Source organism: Rhinolophus ferrumequinum, chromosome 10, assembly GCF_004115265.2.
Source record: "Rhinolophus ferrumequinum isolate MPI-CBG mRhiFer1 chromosome 10, mRhiFer1_v1.p, whole genome shotgun sequence".
In the NCBI taxonomy this organism is placed as follows: domain Eukaryota; kingdom Metazoa; phylum Chordata; class Mammalia; order Chiroptera; family Rhinolophidae; genus Rhinolophus; species Rhinolophus ferrumequinum.
The window spans coordinates 18,585,016-18,604,676 of record NC_046293.1 but is presented as its reverse complement, the minus strand read 5'-3'; the positions used below and the strand labels follow the sequence as shown (position 1 = coordinate 18,604,676).

The 19,661-nt window shown below is 41.9% G+C and overlaps 1 protein-coding gene across 1 annotated transcript in view; it reads left to right on the top strand.

Annotated features, from left to right (window-relative positions):
* The first annotated feature begins 414 nt into the window (after nucleotides 1-414).
* Nucleotides 415-19,661, top strand: part of SLC17A8 (solute carrier family 17 member 8) — a 39,397-nt gene continuing 20,150 nt past the window's right edge. The window contains exons 1-4 of the mRNA XM_033117481.1: nucleotides 415-889; nucleotides 11,204-11,456; nucleotides 17,228-17,346; nucleotides 19,167-19,281. Coding sequence (XP_032973372.1) covers nucleotides 789-889; nucleotides 11,204-11,456; nucleotides 17,228-17,346; nucleotides 19,167-19,281 — 588 coding nt within the window. The 5' untranslated portion in view covers nucleotides 415-788. The remainder of the gene's footprint in view (nucleotides 890-11,203; nucleotides 11,457-17,227; nucleotides 17,347-19,166; nucleotides 19,282-19,661) is intronic.

Sequence of the window (19,661 nt, the reverse complement as noted above, 5' to 3'; positions counted from 1 at the left end):
TAGATGTCTGTGGCCTCCTCAAGTTCAAGTGTTCCTTCACGGACCACATCCATACTAGTGTCTGGCTGAAAAACTGTTTCATGGCTCCCACGAGGGGCTGACGAGGCATAATTTGGCGGCTGAGAGCCTGTCTGCAGGACGAGACCTCAGAAAAGCAGAGGACTTGTAAATGTTTCATACACTCCATCCTGGGTGCCTGCTCTGGCTCAGAGCCCATTGCTAAGCCCCAGCTGCTGAGGGGCAGGTATTGTGCTGGTTACTATAGCATCACCTTGGAAAGGATCACTCAGTGAGAGCCACAGCCTGGCTGAATGAGGCAGGAGGGGGATGTGGTCAGAAGCAGCAGGAGGGGCGGGGAGGTAGGCCACAGATGCTGTCGCTGGTCTCAGGGCACCTTGTGGGCTGGAACCCACTTCAGCTTCTCCAGCTGCAGCCCCAGGGAGGGAGCGAGGCTGCACTCAGCCTGAGAGCCGCTGCCTGAGACAGCAGCACACATTGCTGCTGAGCTGGGAGCTTTTTAAGGAGCTGAATTCCCAGCCAGAAGCCCCTTGGCTGCTGCTTCTTCTTCTTCTTTTTTTTTTTCCCCAGGGTGGGGAGTATAGTCTCATATTGAAAGATCTTGGCTGGGTGTCATCTCCTTTTTGATTTAAAGTTGTTACCTCCATGAGAACTGACTTCAAGGTGTTCATCAAGGAAAGCAGAGTGTTCTCCACGCTGGAAATGAGAAAGGATGACAGTTTCTGAGACTGACTATTAGCGGCTTGGAGGTGCCCCCCCCCCCATTCAAAATGCCTTTTAAAGCATTTGATACTTTCAAAGAAAAAATTCTGAAACCTGGAAAGGAAGGAGTGAAGAACGCTGTGGGAGATTCGTTGGGGATTTTACAAAGGTAAAGTTTGAATGCAAACTTTAGGTTTATTTCTGGGTAGCTTCATATTGCCAGTGTTTGAGAGAATTTGCTTAATGTTTTTAAAGCCATATTTTAATAAGGACAAGGTGGGTCAGATGAGATAGCTTCTAGAGCTCCTTCCAGCTCCAACAGACAGTGCCTGGGGAAGGGGAGGCGGGGGTGGGGGGGGGGTAAGGTGCATAGAAAATATAGGGTTGAATTAAGAAAATACCAAGACAAGCATTCTGCTGATACGGCAGGATTAGCACTTACTAGAGGTAGTGACATCGCATATTGTGTGTTTGGCATCGAGTTAGAAAAGATTTAGGGAGATGATATTTTGTGTTAATTCAATAGGAATGACAAAGATGGTTATGCTTTGAGCTGAAAGGAGTTTTAAGAATTTTTTTACTCCATTTTTACTATAAATGAAAATTAGATATTTGCAAATTATTGAGTTTATTATACAAACTATGTAAAGTGATGCCTGGTTGTGTAGTTTTCAAACAGAAGGGTAGTTACACAATGGTTTGAAGAAGATAACTTAAAAAATTAGTGTTATTTAAAGCAGAAAATCTAACATGATTACAGTGGAAAAATGTTAAGCACTATCATTGAATTGAATGTTTTTATCCAAACCAAAAAATGAATCTTTTTTTTAAAGTAAAATATGTTGTTGGAAGGAGAGCTCGCCATAAATGAATGAGTTGATGTGATATTTTGATTTGTGACTTTTTTTTGTAGACATAGTGAAATCCTCCCTAGGTTTTATTGATTAATTAATAAGTGGTCATTATATACAAGGTAAAATGACTCCCATAATCTTTCTGATATAAATAAATGTGAAAAATGTTCTTGGTAAGATTTTTATGTGTTTGAATGGTTACTGCTAATCATGATGAGTGAAAATGCTACCTGGTATATTCTTTTAACTTTTCTATGTTAGCTCTTAAATATAAAAAGCTTTAACATTTGAAAGACAATTTCGAGGCACACTGAGATTCATTCCATTTCTTGTGTTTTATAACACAGGAGCCCCTGTCAGTGTGAAACGTTTTATTGTATCACTCTTGATGAGCTTTCACAGTAAGAGAACGGGTTGGGCACCTTATTAATTTAGTGATTAAAAATAAAAGGGTTTCAATCAGACGTACATTGAATTTTAATATATAGAAGAAAACCTAGCTGAAGAGTGAAAGCCGAATAAAGTAGCCAAACATAGGACTTGATTATAATAACCTATTATTTTAAGAGTGTCTTATCCTTCTGTTGAGCTCTCCCCGGGTAATGTCTTAATATGGTGGTGTTTATTTGATTAAAAATGCAAAAGGCAGGTGCAATGGCTTCACTGGCATATTTAAATGATGACAAAGGAATCTGAAAAATTCGGGAATAAAAACCAGGGCTTTGAACCATAGTCATCATTATAATCACCAAACTCTGCCTTAGTTTATAAAATATTTGACAAAACAGCACTTGGGAATTTTCCAACTTTCAGTTTGCGTTTTTGAAATTTGTGGGTTTTTTTGTTTTGTTTTGTTTTTTTACAAAGAGACTTATCCTAAGAGCTGGTTTTGCTGTGTTTGATTGGATGATGCACTTGAAGATCCTTTTGTTTACCAGATGGTTTATTAGGGATGTAACAAAATTTGTAACATCTGAGTTGTGCAACCTCAAGCCACAACTCTGTGTTTAGGACTCTGAACAGTTTCCTCAGAATTGAACTGTGGAACAATAATAATAGCAAAACGGGTAAAAGTATTTGAGATCTTAGAGAATGCAGTAAATGCATGCTCGATGTTATTATCATTGTCACAATTGTAGAGTGACTTTAACGTAAAGAAAGTCAAACTCGAACCCCTTCTTTCAGTGATCTCTAGAGGGGACTTATTGGCAGAGGAAGGAAAAAATGGCATTAACTGACCAGTGATTCAAGTTGAACCTCAGCTCTAGGGGTCTTTATGCAGAGCTCCAGAAGTCGGTCTTCTGCAGCGAGACCAGCTCTGCCACGCACTTGGTTTAACCTCAGGTCTGTAAGATAATTACATATCAAGTGCCTTGCCCAGAGCCTGGCATATAATGGACATCCCCTCCCCTTCTTGATTTTTCACATTAAGCCAGTCGACAAAATCCAATGTAAAAAACAAAACAAAACAAGAAAACCCAGAAAGCACTGCTTTCTGTTTTGTAAAAGGGATAAGACAAAAACATCTGGAAGTAAGAAACCCCAACTTTCTGACTTAGGAAGCAGTGTAAGTCATAGATGCCTGATAATGTTTGAGACTGAGATCATCATCTAAATGGAATTCTTGAGGTGCTTTTTAGTCTCGGAGTGTTCTCATGGGCAGGGGAGTGGCAAATGCACAGGGACACCTTTGAAGTATGCACTTGAGGCTGATTACTGTCAGGCTTTATTAGCCTTTCTTGAGAGCAGTCATTGATAAGAAGCAGCCGGACAGTTTCATCAGCTAAAAGTATAATATTTTAGAAGTCTAGGAGGAAAGATAATGCGCTCACTTATTGTCCAGTATTGGAACAGATGACACAGAAGGCATTAAATTTGGAAATTCATGTCCAGAGATTGATCACAGATTTGCCCAATGACAATATGGGCGTCCTCTAATTATGTGTAATAAATTATAATAACAAACACTATGTTCCAGGTACTGTAAACTCATTTAATTCTATTAACAACCCTATGAGGTGGGGCTGATTATAATCACAGTTTTACAGATGAAGAAGCTGAGGCACAGAGAGGTTAAGTAAGTTGCCCAAGGTCACACAACTTGAAAGTGGCTGAGCTGAGTTTTACACCAGATGTTCTCTGCTTATTCTCAATCATTACACACTCTACTCCCTCTCTAATTAAGTGTCTTTGTTCTTTCCACTTGTTGTCTTGAAATTTACCCACTCACTTAGGTTTAGTGGGTTACTTGGGCTGCAACGTAGCTAGCAATCTCTGGATCTTAAAGCAAGTACGGGCTTTTCTCCTAATCAATTGTAGTGTTGAAAACTGCCCAAGAAAGACTGGGGGGGGAATCTGGTCTCCCTATAAAAGTATTTATATCTTCTGTTTAGAGAGATGGAACCAATCCCTGTGTTGTGCCCATCTCCTCATGCAGATGAAACTAGTCTTCACCAAATGTGCACTGTCTGCTCCATCAACAAAGGCAGGTGTGAGAATGGGCTCAGATCAGGTGAGCCTGGAGTTCCAATCGCCGTGACATCACATGCTTTCTGCCTGCACAACCTCAAGCAACTTGGTTCCCGCCCTTGCGGCCAAAGTAATTCTATTGAAAGTCGGATCTCATCTCTTGCTCAAACCCTCCCCATGGTTGCCCACCTCACTCAGAGTTAAAGCCAGTGTCCTTTCAATGGCTCTCAAGGTCCTATATGATCTATAGGAACTTGAGAAGTCTCACTGACCTCATTGCTGACATTCTTTTCCTGGCTCACCCCACTCCAGCCACACTCTACACTCTTACTGGAACCCCCTGGGCCCACTCTTGTGCCAGCCTTTGCACCTGGAAAGTTTTTCTCTCAAAGGACCTGCGGGCTCATTTCCTCACTTTCTTCAAGTCTCTACTCAAAGGTCACCTTCCCAGGGGGAGCTTTCCTAACCATCCTATTTAAAGATAAAGCTCACCTTCCCTTCTCCTCCAACCTGTTCCTTGTCCCTCTTCCCTGCTTTATTTTACTCCACCTCTATTTTAGGGAGGGTGCCCTAAAAGCAAGGCCTGAGATGGGAATTTGAATGAGCCTAGCATGTGATTTATTGAGGGAGAGCTCTTCCCGAAAAGATTGGGAGGGAGGCAGTTAAGCAGTATAGGAAAGGAGAAAATCAAGCAAGGATGTAATCTCGGTAATGCACAGGAGACAGATCACAGCAGGGGGCTCTGGGACATTACCAGCCCTAAGCCAAGGGGCTGTGTGTCTTTGTGTCAGTCAGTCACTGACTGGGCTGCCACACCACGCTGGGGATTTATAATGGAAGCCACTTAGTCGTTGGCAGTTCTCCCAAGCAGGGAGCCGTTGCAAGCTGTTCCTAGCTCCAGAAGTGTGCTGGCCTGAGAAAAGGGACCTGGGGAGTACATTACAGTGTCTGGCAGCCGACTCACTGTGCCACTCAGATCTACTTGCTTCTCACATTAAATTCACCCCACCCAGGTACAGCTTCTCCAAGACTCTGTCGTCATAAAATCCAAGGAACCTTTAAGAGAAGAGTTGGTGGGATGTACTCCAGCTCCCACTGCTCTGGCTGGTCCCGCCTCTCTACCCATTGTCTATTCCCCTCACTTCTATTGCCTTCCTGGTGGGTTGACCCAGACCTTCATCTCTGAGGGGTCTGAACCGCTGGTTAACAAATCCTTACCAGGTCTGGTTGTTCTTTTTGAGTTAAACTAAATAAGGCAGTATCAGCAGATGTGCCAGTGGATCACCTGAGGTCCAAACATATGCCTTCCTGTTCCCGTGATGAAGCAATAGTCCCAACCCCTCCTGAAGATCAGACCAATTACTCTTGCCGTCCGAGTGATCCCCAACCTTACCTTTTGGTCTTGGCAGGAGGACCCCAAAGTGATGGGGCCACAGTCATAGATGTATATTCAATGGGTTTTCCACTGTATCACAAAATTGAAGAATTCTTCCTTGGGAATCAGGACTTCTGGACCCATAGAGCCTAAAGTTGAAGAAATGAGATATTCTTCCATTGGATTGCTGGGAGTGATGGTGAGTGGGGCCACCCCAACTTCTACTCCTTGTTTCCAAGACCCTGTTCTACCTTTTGGGGACATAGCACCATATAAAACTGTTGGTTTATGGCATATCCTGCATCCTGAAGGATAGTACCCCATTCTGACAGGGATTCATCTCTAAGCCGATGCCTCCGCTGCATCTTTAAGAGGCTTCCTTGGGTCTGGCAGGCTGCCAGCCTCTGGATGGTGTGGTAGGAGGTAGGGTCAGTGGATCCCATTGTCACGTGTCCCCACTGTACCTCCTTTGTCATAAATTAGATGTCTTGGTCTGAGGTAAGTGTGATGAGGGATCCCACGTTGGCTAATCAGGATTTTGTAAATCCTCAGATAGAGATGCTGACTGAGACCCGCAGGTTAAAAAGACAAACTCACATGTGGAATATATGTCAACACCAATCGTGATGAATTGCTACCTTTTTCAGGATGACAGGAATCTTATATAAACAATGTGCCACCGAGAGGCTGGTCTGTCTCCTCAGGGATTGTGCCATCTCAGGTTCTCAGCGTTGGTTTGTTACTGACCATGGTAGCTAGATCAGTCTTGGTGAGTGAGAGCCCAAGCGTAGCCTTCATCTCTGCTCCCACGGTTACTCCGCTAGTCCACTGCTTTAGGACAGGGTGCCGGAGAACAGCTGCCAGCTGACATCCACCAGCCAAGTCGCCCTGTCCATTGGCTGTTCAGTGCCCCTTCCAGGTGGAAGCGCTCTGGTGTCCGTCCCTGTGCAACATAAAGATCTCACACTTTGTGTCCACTCTCACAGGTTCACCCACATGTCTGTGGGTTCCTGTGAGTCAGGTCCCTCCACTGCCATTCTGACTTTGCTGCCCTTGTCTCTGATCTTTAAAGTACTACCACTGGCCTCTGCTCCTCAAGGATTCTATCGTTCCAATTGTCACTAGGGAGCCCAGTTCTGGAACAGCGCCCCCTACTGTCAGATTCAACCTTCAGAGGACAGCCACTGCTGAGGTGCTCAGTGGTGCTGGTGACCACGTCACCACAGCGTTCCTTATTGCCTTCTCTGCCATAACAGTTCCGGCATCGCTCTTAAAACACAAAAACCGTTCAAGAGAGGCCTATTTATTGAAGAGTGTGATCAACATTGAAAAGATGCTGTGAATTTTTATATTCCAAATAACAGACATTGAAATTTTAGCTAAAGAAACAGAAGGCAGCTGATTTAATCACTAATTCATTTATATGGTCCAGTCAAACTCAGTAGTTGTTACAACAGGCATGACAAAATGAAACAGGCCTGTAATTTAGGTTTACTAGACGATGAAGGAAAGGAGAGGAAGTGAAGCACTGAACCCAAACGAAGATGCCTCTGTGGTATCCTTGGCTATTCTCTCTCCAAAAGGAACAGGAGAGGCAGGAGCAGTGATGCCGGACAAGCTTAATAAACCGTGACCTGACTTCACCAGGTCCCCATCTTCAAAGGGGAAAGTCACTCACAGTTAAATTGAAAGGCAGAGGTCACTGATAGTCAAAGCCACTTCAAAAGTGTGCTTTACTCCATTGCTGAACCACAAGAAACTCTCAGGTTATTAAAAAAAAAAAAAAAGTCATAGTGGCCATCATCTGACCGCAGTGCAATAATGACCAGAAAGTGGTACACAATGATTATTTTTTTAAGAAGAAGTCATCAGGCTCCTCTCGGTATCTCCTCTGTGTCTAAGTTTCTGAGGGCACACAAGCAGCTCATTGGAAGCACCACCTCGGCCTTTCCAGGATGGTAAATCCTGGGTCCTGGGAGAATGCCCCCTGTATTAGTGTCCTGGGGCTGCTGTAACAAAGTGCCACAAACTGGGTACCATCGATTTATTTATTCTTTCACAATTCTGGAGGCTAGAAGTCTGAAAGCAAAGTGTCATGCTCTTTCTGACGGCTCTAAGGGAGGATTCATCTTGGCCTTTCCTCACTTCCGGTGGTTGCTGGTGGTCCTTGGTATTCCTTGCAGACACGGTACCCCAGTCTCTGCCTCTATTGTCACATGGCCTTCTCCCCTGAGTTTCTGTGTCTGTATGTTCAAACTTCCCTCTTTCTTTAGGGACACCAGTCATTGGATTAGGGTTTACACTAATCCAATGTGACCACATTTTAACTTGATTACATCTGCACACACCCCATTTCCAAAGTTGTCAGAGGTTAGGACTTGAACTTATCTTTTTGGGGGACACAATGCAACCTACCCCTCATATTGACAAACTCTCCCTTATCTTTGTTACCCCTCCATCTCCCTCGCATCCAGCACATTCAGGATCCATTGCCAGGCACACTTTCCTGCTTCCTGTTGGTACATGTTAGTCAGACCCTGCCTCTCTGGTGAATAGCCCTTCTCTTCCGTTGGCAGATCCAGTACATGCCCACTCAGGGATTTGGTTCTAATTATTGGTCTCGTGCCCAGAAAGGGAGATAGGAGCAAATCCGGAAGAGTGTCAGCATTGTCTTGTAAGTCACCTGCCCCGTTGGAGGCTTTTGCATAGTTTTCAAGTGAGAGGAAGAACATCCATCTTCCAACAACGGGAAGTGTCCACTTATGCAGGTCCAGAGGGTTCTGAGGAGTTTAGGGTGTGAGATGTTCAAGTGCGGCTATCCCCTAATCCACGTCTCAGATATCCTCCCACCCGAAATTCTCAGGATCCCATTTCTTATCAGGATCTCAGCTTTGGTATAAGAGACCTACTTAAGCCCAGAATCCCACCTTCTCTGGAGTTCTCCTGTGTTTTAAAGTAAGCTTTTGTTTTGTGATAATTTTAGACTTACAGAAAAGTTATATAGTACAGAGATTTTGTATATACTCATTACTCAGTTTCCTCTAATGTTAACGTCTTAGATTACTGTGATACATTTGTCAAAAGTAAGACGGCAACATTGGTCCATTACTAATTAAACTCCATCCTCTATTAAAATTTCATTACTTTTTCCACTAATGTCATTTTTCCTGTTCCAGGCTCCAGTTCAGGATACCGCATTGCACTTAAATTGTTATGTCTCCTTAGTCTCCTCTGATCTGTGACTTTTCTCTGCCTTTTCTTATTTTTCATAACTTGGACAGTTTTGAGGAATGCTGGTAGGGTATTTTGTAGAATGTCCCTCAGTTTAGGTGTGTCTGATATTTTTCTTACCACAAGTGATGAGGTCCTCATTGCCAGCTTGTAAGAAATCAAACTCAACAATCTCATTCTTAGGGTCTGCTTCCTAGAACTATCTCTTACGGACGTCCCATCCCAGGGGTTCTGCCTAAGAAGCAGGGTATAGAGCCTCTCAACTTTGAAACTCTTCGCCTTTCTCCTCTTTTCTTCTCCTAGTCTAGCAGTATATTTTCTTATCTAGGATTTATTTTCTCTCTTTCTCCAACTTTCCCCAAATATCTTGAAGGAACACCCCTCATGCCACCATGTTTCTGATGTCACTCTGATATAAACCGATCACGGCTTCATTCACCTACTTCCTCATAAATCATTTCTTAAATCTTGTTTGTGAGCCATTGATATCAGTCTTATTATTTGGTTTGGGTTCCTTTGGAAGTCAAGCCTTGATAGCTGAATTTTTTATTTTCTTATTTATTCATTCAGTATACATTTATTTGAGTGCCTTCCATGAACCATGTATTTTGTTATTCACATCAACAGCCAGCTGAAGAGACTTAGGGTGAGGTCCTGCCCAAAAGAGCTTCTGTCCTCTTGGAATTTGGAGCCTGGTTGGTGGCATGTGGAAGTGTTCTGGTTCACCAACCTGGAAACTCCCCAAATATCTTTAAAACAACTGAATCCTCTATGTGTTTATTAAAGCTTAGAGCAAAGACCATAGGCTCAATACCTACAGAGTGAAGCAGGCGATATTGTATTTTTTTGACAAAGACACTCATTACATGTTAACACACAAAAAAAGTCCCCAGTTCCACAAAGAAACGTATGGTATCATTCAAAGTTCAGAGTTGCAATCAACAGAATGAACTGTAGCTTAAGTGGGAGAAATGCAGTAAGGCCTGTTAGGGAGCTCTCAGACTCTCTGGGAGGACCAGGTCTGGATGTTCTACCTCCAGAAAAAAGGCAGGAGAGAACATACTGTATCACTAGACTGCTCTAGCTAAAACACAGCCACCACCAATGCTTGCCTCTAAGTATTAATTATGATTTGGTCCAGTCATTCTGGCACAGCAGTCACAGAGGGACCAGTCGCCTCCACCACTGTATCTGCCAAACTTTGCATCACCATTTCCCCTTCATAACTGCATTTTCGTCTTGTTGCTTCCCTCGGCTGTGAAATCTCACTCAAAGGCTTCTGATTTGTCCACATCTCACTCAAAGGCTTCTGTTGGTCCACATACCAAAGGCTTCTGTTGGTCCATATACCAACATCATAGCTGCAAGAAAGCACAGAAAAAGTAATTTTCTCTGGTGGTAAGGCAGGGCTCAAAATTTCAAGATACAGGTAAGATATTGGGCATCCATAAAATGGTGGTTGACTACGTATGTTTGCTCCTAGTAATTTTTGTTCTTTGACTTCTGATAAAGATGTGGGTACAAAAGATATTTTCCTTTCCTCTTCGTTTAGCTATACGAAAAGCAACAGTGCAATTGTAATGTTAAATGGCTACTGAGTTCAGTGTAGGGGTGACAACAGGGAGTGGTGGGGAGTTTAGTAAACAGGGGAGCCAATTATACCCACGAAAGAATGTGGGCCTAATAATTTCACATCTTCAGATTTTTCAAAATAAGCCAGAAGGGTTACAATATAGGAGAGGATGCAAACTGTTCCTTTTATAATTGACACAAAATGTTCAGTTTGCACAATTACTTTTTTTTTTAAAGAGGAAAGTAAATTCACTATAATGGACATATCATAATCTGAACCTATAGAAGTCAATGGAAAATCCTATCCGGTTAACAGATGCTAGAAAATCACCGACTTAGAAGAACCACCTAAGGAAGAAAGAAAGGATACACAACCAACTGGGTGTGTTCTATGATAGAAAATGTATCTCCCTACCTTCACCTAGGCTTTTATTAAGACTTAGAAAAAGAGAAAGAAAAAAAATCGACAAATAAATGAATTCTCTACTGGATGTTGTTTTAGCAAGCTTCATGTGACATTAAAATTAAGGTCAAACGTAATAGTTACCTAGGTCATGCAATGTGAATGAGGTCTATTGATACCCTTCAGAAGGAAATTCAGTAAAGTGCGTTACTGAAGACATAGCCTCCAGTCTTGAACTTGCATCCCACTTCACATGACTTAGTTTCCTCATCTATAAAATGGCAATCATCTATAAAATGGCAACCGCACTGTACCACATGCGGTTGTTAGGAGGTTGAAATTACTTTATGCCTGTGAAACTGCAACACAATATCCAAAATAGTAGTTTTAGCCATTTTAATTTATTTTAGTAATAATAATAATAATAATGGTAATAATAATAAATTTAAAAAATGCAGGCTACATCTTCTTTTGTGTTTTCCCTTTTCTTTCTTGGTATACTTTTTCTTTTTGACTAGTACAATTTGTTTTTTCTCTAATCCTGGCTTTTCTTCTCTGTGCACTCTTTTTTCACTGTAGAAAAATTGATGGGACCAATGAGGAAGAAAATAATATTGAGCTGAATGAAGAAGGAAGGCCAGTGCAGACATCCAGGCAGAGCCCCCCACTCTGTGACTGCCACTGCTGTGGCGTCCCCAAGCGTTACATCATTGCCATCATGAGCGGGCTGGGATTCTGCATTTCCTTTGGGATCCGGTGCAATCTTGGAGTTGCCATCGTGGAAATGGTCAACAACAGCACTATCTATGTTGATGGAAAACCAGAAGTTCAGGTCAGAGGTGGTGTGTGGTGGGAGCTCTTTGGGCCACAGCCGTGCAAATACTTTGCTATGTGAGAGAAAGCACTGTACCTCAGTCATATAACGTGACAAAAATGTAGAGTGGTTACAGGTGGAGGTGAGGGGGATGGATGCTGAATAACACAGGCTGGGTCCTTGTTCTTACAGAGATATACAAGCAAGCGATGACAATTCTTGTAGGTGCTACGTTGGGGGAATTCAGAATGCTTGGGGGTCCCATCGGAGAAAGCGTAGGCCAGAATGTGATATTGTGAAAGAATTCCCCAAACAATGGCTGGACCTGAAGGATGAGGAGGAATTTGATAGGCAAAGAAGGTTTTGGTGCAGAGTTAAGAAGAGTGAAGAAAAAGGAATATCATGTATGGAAGACTTTAGGAGATAGAGAGTTTGAGAGAGCAAGAGAGCATGCATGTTTTAGGAACGGAGACAGGAGTTCTTTATCTTTTCTGTGCCACGGACCCCTTTGACAACCTGGTGGAAACTTATGAACGCTTTGTTAAAATAGTTTTTAATTCTTAACATAAACTACATAGGATTATAAAGAAAACCAATTATATTAAAATTGAGATACCAAAATATTTAACAGTAAAATCTGTGATATAGAAACATATGAGTTTCTTTATGAATACATCAGATGACAAAATCTAGCTATGGGTCTAAAAATTACAGTAATTTTGACTTTTGAACTATAAACGATAGTTTGAGATAATGGCAACAACTGTCATGTGATCTAAATATATTTATAATTTCTCCTACTAATACAGCCATAGATACTGATAATACAGCTGTGGCTTGTTGCCTACATTCACAATTACAGAAATGCGAAATTTCAGTGAACCGTTAGTAGAAATAAAGATGCCGATTTTTTTTCCCATCCAAGTTCACAGAGGCACAGGATTCCATCCACAGACTCCCGGTCGAGAATCCCGGTAAGAGAGTAGACCATGGGAGTGAGCATCACGTGATAGAGAAAGCCAAAAGAGGGATGAGGTCATGGAAAGCCTGGTAGGCCACGTAGGGAGGTGAGGATGGGCTTTAAGGACAGAGGTGATATGAAAAGAATGATCATATCCAGAATGAATACTGTCCAGCCAGTGATCTCCCAATGGATTGGGATTGAAGTGAGTGGAAGCAAGAGGTCCAGTTCAAGTTCAAGTTATAAGTGAATACACTTTGATGTGACTTAAGTAGTATTGTTTTTATGAATCACTGGAAAGATAAAATCTGGTTTGTTAATTAAATGGTAGGCCTAGAGCAGTATTGGGGTTATAGGGGAAAAAATGGAAATATACGCCCAGAAGATACCCAATAAATACATGTTTCATTGTATGGAACACACACACTAGAATGAAGTCCATCCACTTGCAGAGAAGAACCTGATTGTTCTCTGGTCCCTGCCCACAGTTGGGGAAACTACTCTCTTTTTGATGCCACAGCTGAATCTGTTCTAAAGGATATCCTGGTTGTTTATTTTTTTGCAGGGGGGCAGGCAACTGAGCGGGGCATGTCATGCATTTTTAAAATAAAGAATAATAAAGAATGATGTATACTAGCAAGGTTCAGATGTGTATCACCTGTATTCTTCCAGCCTTTTGTGAGCAAGGCCAGCTAATTAAAAGTTGTCTACTGAGGCCCAGATCAAAATGAAATGCTGGTTTGCAGTTGTTTGGTGCCTGAAAAGATCAGCCTAGGTCAACAGAGTCTGCTTGAGGCATATGGAGAAGATATTTTGATAAATCCAAGGAACAATGCTAGTGTGTGCTCTCTTAGTTTCTATGGTTTTGCCCTCTGGAGTCTTAGAGAAACTACCGTCATTTTCGCTGGTCTCAAAAGTAGGAGTTGAGTAGCATTTCAGAAGCTCTAACACAACTCTAATTTATAGCAGGCCATGTCTCTCTTACCCAGATAGCACAAAGCTTAGGTGTCAACTGACATGTTCAAGCTGATGACAAAGATTTCACTAATTGTATTAAGAAGGGCTCTGAATAGCTGGTAATTTTGTTTGAGTTTTCATTTTATGGGGAGGAAACTAGATATTTTGCACTGAGAAATTTTTAAGTCCTCATTTTCTAAATAGTGGGAAATGTAAGCAGTATGAATTGTTAGATCTTGCAAATATGTGGCATGTATTCTACTAGTGGTATAAAGAGTGGTTTTAGCTGATGTGTGAATAATCATTTGTAATTTAATAATTCGGTTTTAAAACATGTGAATCGCTTTGAACAGTTCCTGGCACATGGTAAGCAATAAAAGACTGAAGTTTAAAGAACTTTGCGATGATTTTATAGTGCTGTCTGGAAACGTCCAGATTCCTTCCCATGTGTCATGAGCCCCCTGTAGGTTGAAGAGGGTGGGCTTTGGAACTGGCCAGACCTGCTTTCAAACTTGACTCTTGTTTATGAGCTCTGAGACCTTGAGCAAGTTGCCCTCGTGTCCCGGTAAGGGTTTGCTGGTTGCAAAAGAGTAGAAATTTAGTGAAACAATTCAAATTAAAAAAGGAATTATGGTAGGGCTGTAGGGGAGCTCATGAAAGTGAAGATCTGTGTAAGTTTGTGCAGTCTGTGCTCTGGACGGGGAGGGACAGCCTGAGGTGGGCCTGAAACGCAGGCTGTTCTCCACCGTAAGGAGGAAAAGGAACCTTTATGTGATTGTTTCCAAGGCACGAACAGAGGCCAGAAAGGGCAGAGCAGAGCCTGCCTCATGGGAACTAGGAAATCCTCAGCTCAGGTCTCCCCAGCTTGCTTGCTCCTTGTGGTCTGTCCTCTGCTTCATTCTCCTGGACTCTCCACAGAATGTTTTCTTTCCTTTTCCATGGCTTCTCACTGCCCTCCAACGCGGAAGTTCCTTGAGCCTTTGCCTTGCCAGGGAGATAACATATTAAGTCTTTATATTAGTTTCCTAAGGCTGCCATAACAAATGACCACAAACGTCGTGGCTTAAAATAAGAGAATTTATTCTCTTACAGTTGTGGAGACCAGAAGTCTAAAATCAAGGTGTCAGCAGGGCCACACTCCTGCCAAAGGCCCTCGGGGAGAATCCTTCCTGCCACTTCCAGCTTCCGGTGGCTCCTGGTGACTTGTGGCAGCATCACTCTGACCTCTGCCTCATCTTCACATGGCCTTCCCTTCTCTGGCTCAAATCTCTCTCTGCCTTACTCCTACAAGGACACTTGTCATAGGATTTAGGACCCAGCTGGATAACTCAGGATAATTTATCTCAAGATCCTTGACTTTATCACATCAGCAAAACCGTTTCCCCAAATAAGGCAGCATTCCTAGGTTCCAGGGATTTTGGGTGTATATTTTTGGAGGCCACTTTTCAGCCTAATAGTATCTGACACAGTGCTCGACTTTCAGGAATGATTTGTACATGGGGCCATTCCGATTCTAACGGGGCTCAAGTGGTGATATAAGCCAGTTCTCAGCAGGCCCAAGGGCTTTTCTTCACATCTGATATCCTTTAGAGAATGGACAGAAGCACCAACCCCTCAGAGAGAAAGACATGAGCAAAGGACAGTGTGATTGACAAGCAGCCACTTGTGAGGCGGATCCCTCTGCCTTGGATCCTTGGTTCTTTGGGTCACTCTGTGACTCAAGGCAAAGAAGTCTAGTCTCCACTTCTTTGTAAGAAAGTCCACTCTTTACAAGCAGTGGAAAGAATGTAGTGTTTTGGGTCAGGCAGGTAAGGGGTCTCGGTCTCGGCTCTCCTTATAACTAGTTGTTGTAACTAATAACATGTAACTAGTATGACCTCGGGTGAGTAAGTTAATTTCTCCAAGTCTCCGTTTCCTCATCTACAACAAAAGAGCTAATAATAATTACTTCTAGGTATTATAAGGAAGAAATATATGGAAAGTGCCTTAACAAAATCATGTTCTTTTCCAGCTCAAAGCTTCCAACAGTTTTCTTTGAGTAAAAGCCAATGTCCTTATAATGACTTAAAGAATCTTTTGAACCTCTTTTACTTTAACTCTTACTCTCCTCTCTCTTACTCAATACCCTCCAGCTATGCTGACATCATGCTACTCCTCTAATACACAAGATACATTCCTACCTCAGGGCCTTTGCACTTGCTATATCTCTGTCTGAAAAACTCTCCTCTCAGATAATGAATGCATGACTTGTTTCCTTCCTTCCTTTAAGGGCTTTACTTAAATATCATCTCCTCAGTGAAGACTTCCTTGGCTACTCTATCTAAAATCGCAGCCTACCTCCCTCCTACTCAACACTTTCTGTCCCCTTCTCTGCTTTATTTTTTCTTCTTATCACTGATCACCATCTAACACACTATGCACTTGGTTACCGTCTGCCATCCCTACCAACATCTTCATGAAGACAGCAATTTACTCTTGTTGTTCACTGCTGTACCTCCAGTGCCTAGAACAATGTGTGGCACCTAGTAGCATGACATAAAAATTTGGTGAGCTGATTTGAATTAATGATGGTTAGTTTTATTTTACTCTTGAGCTTCAACTTCCTAATCCACAAAATGGGAAATATAGGACAGCGTACAGGTCAATGTTACCTGATCTGTGATCTCTTAAGGCAAAAGCAATTAGTACTTGAGTTTGTATTTATACTGTCTGGCACCTGACCAAGCACACAGGAGGCACTAGGCAAATATTGAATAAATGAGCAAATAAATACGACAGGAAAATGTGATGAAAGTTTGTAAGACAGAGTATGTTGAGAATTAAGAATCCTTACTCTGTTATAGGAACACTTTGCATTTTGATGTCAATGCTTTACAAAGCCGTTCATTTATTCATTTGGCAAATAGTTACTTGCATTTTCTATGTCCCAGGTATTTGTTTTAGGTACTGAGGCTATAAAGTCAAAAGGACATGGCTGCTACCTCAGAGTTGCTTGCCACCCAGTGTGGGAAACGGGCATGGAATAGCTAGTATGAGAACAACGCAGCGTGGAGGCCCTGGCTGTGAGAGCAGAGGTCTGAGGGACAAGCACAGGAAAGAGTGACCACATCAGTTCCAGGGGGTTTGGGGAACTTCCTCTGAGGAAGGGACATTTGCAGGGAGTCTGAGAAGAATGAGTCACTTTGCCTGGGGAGGAAAGGGACTCTAGCCCTGAGAATCACATTTACAATGACCTGTTGTGGAAGGCTATTTTATTGCCATCATCCTCATCGTAACAACAAACGCTGCTAATGTTTACTGAGTCCCACTATGTTCCAGGCACTATCCTAATGTGTCAAAGGCAAAATCTCTAAGCAGAGGACTAACCTATTAAAAATATTCACGGTCGTTTTTCCCTACACAGCCTGTGGGGAGGTAGAATAAGTTTTAGTATCTTTGTTAAGAAATGAGAGTCTTAAGACTCTCGCTAAACTGGTATCTGAATAACCTCATAAATAGCCTAGTAAACTTAGAACTTATTTTTCGTTTTCTTCACAAGTTGGTTTATTTTCTTCTTGGCACTCGTCATTATTTGGGGGATGTGTGTGAGTGTGTGTGTGTGTGTGTGTGTGTGTGTGTGTGTGTGTGTGTGTGTTTAAATTTGTGCATAATCTCTCCTTTCTTTCACTAGGTGAGCTCCCTAAGAATAGGTAGGTACTTTGTTGTGTTCATTACAATATTCCAAACACACAAGAGGTCCTCCATAACTATTTTTGAATAAAGGAAGGAAAGAAGGACTTGATAGGCTATTAGGTAGGATCATCAGTGAAAAATGGCAGTCAAGTGTTTTTTTTTCCTCACAAACACAACTGTATCTGCTTCTCATTTTCAGACAGCGCAGTTTAACTGGGACCCGGAGACCGTGGGCCTCATTCATGGATCTTTCTTCTGGGGTTATATTGTGACACAGATTCCCGGCGGTTTCATTTCAAACAAGTTTGCTGCAAACAGGTAAGATAAACTGCTATGACATGAATGCTGCACAGATCATAATATGATTTTGTACTTTTACCAAGTCTACCCAGCTGGCTCTCGATTTGGGGGTACAGAATGCAAGATAGGAGCCATTCCAATAGGTGTGATTCACAGATATCGATCCCATAGGATCCTGTTCTTCAGAGTCTCTTTTTAGTTACCATTTTGTTTAATCTAATTTATCTTGCGATTCTTTAAGTGATTATATAATAATAATAATAATAATAATTAATAAAGCAGCAATTGACTCTGAGTCAGGAGAAACAGCTTCTGAACCCTAAGGAACTCACTTGGTGACCTCTACTGAGTCACTTTCCTTCCTTCCCTAGGCCTCAGTTTCCTCATCTGTGAAATGAAGCATGGGTCAGATTGTGTTTGAGCTTCCTTTGACCAGTGACATTCTGTGATCCTTTGTACTACATTAATATCGTCCAGTACCATATAGATTTTCTCATGTGAGTAGTAGGGACTTGCCTCTAGATTGCAAGATGTCTTCAATGCCCTTGATATTCTCTAGGAGGTGTTTGAACAATTAAAAGTGGCCAAGACAGAACGAGCTGCCTCAAACAGCACTGAGTGCTCTGTCACTAGAGGTACTCAAGCAGAAGCCGACGGCCACTTGGAGGAGACGTATAGGGTATATGTACCAGAAAAGGAGAGTGCTAAATATCTCCAGGTCCTTTCCGATTGTGTGTCCTGGGTGACTTTACAGATACGGATTTTGTGAAGTGTGCGTTTTATAAAGTGATGTTTTTCAAATTCTAAAACACAACTCATTTGATGGTAATGAAATCAATATAATGATTTACCAATGAGCATTCTCTAAAACAAGAGAGAAGCGGAAGACAATCAAATAGAATAAAATAGAATAGAGAATGTCTTAGTTCATTGCACATTTAAGTATTGGTTTTTGAAACTTGTTTTGATTACATTTGTGTGTGTGAGTATCTATTGGGTTTCAATATAAAATATGTTTTGTTTCCTGGGTCAAGGTCAAGAAAGTTTGAAAATCACTTCCATAAGATTTAAATAAGTATAAACATGATGATATTTACTTACGTTCTTGTCTAATTTGTGTCCTTTATTTATTGTCACTTACTTATTGTAGTCTTTTTAAAAAGTGATAAAATATTAGCTCCTATGGCCTCTGGGGTTATTGCTTACACTTCTGCCCTAAAAAGAAATCACACATAATATGATTTCCCAGTGTGTAAAATGGGTTGAAGCATCATTAACATGTGTGAGAAAGAAAGAAAATGCTGCCTGCTCTCTTTTCCCAGGACACGTCTGTCCAGGCAGGAAGGAGAAGGCAAGTTGAGGGCAGAGAATTGAGGGCTGAGACAGGTGCACAGCTTGTCTTGCACGTGGCTGGTCCCAGGACACAGCATGCTTCTCAGGTAGTCAGTCATCCCTTCTGGTAAAGTGAGAGCAGCATTGTCAAGCAGAGACACCACCCACACGTGCACAGGTGGGTGAGTCGGGTAGAACCAAGCAGGATGGTGGGTCTCCAGCAATCTCACCTCAGGCCAGTCAATCTCCACCTTCAGGACTTCATCCAGGCAGGACATCCCTGTGCTGCCAAAAACCTGCCCATAAAGGGCCCAGGGACTGGAGCTTGGGAATCAAAGCAGCCCAACAGTTCAGCTTGGGACATACCAGACTATAACACAACATCTATTTATCTTTCTATTAATTTCCATAGAGGTCTTCCATGAACTGCTAGGATGATTTCTGATATTTAAAGTGCCATATCCATGAGTGGGCCTGCCGAATAACGCAGTGTTTTGGTCTCTCAGGGTCTTTGGAGCCGCCATCTTCTTAACATCGACCTTGAACATGTTAATTCCTTCTGCAGCCAGAGTGCATTACGGCTGTGTTATGTGTGTCAGAATTTTACAAGGTCTAGTGGAGGTAGGAGATTCTTTCCTTACCAGTTTTTCCCTATTGCTGGAAACATGTTCCTTTAGAAAATTCAGCTTCTGAGGAAAGCCTCCTTTACTCAATTTTCTTATCTTCCCCTTTGTCTTGCTATCTCAACTCTCTGGTTATGACTACAATTATGAACACTTTAATTAAAAAATCTTGTGAGATTCCAAATTTAAATACAATAAAGGACCATTTCATAGAACACAGAATTTCAGATAAACCAGTAATGATCTTGAAGATAATCTAATCCAACTCCTTTCATTTAATAAATGATGAAACTAAAGCCCAAAATCTACAGTTCACGTAGCAAGGTCTCTGTGCACTGAAACAATTTAAATGGATTTATTAGTAAATCTGTCAATTTT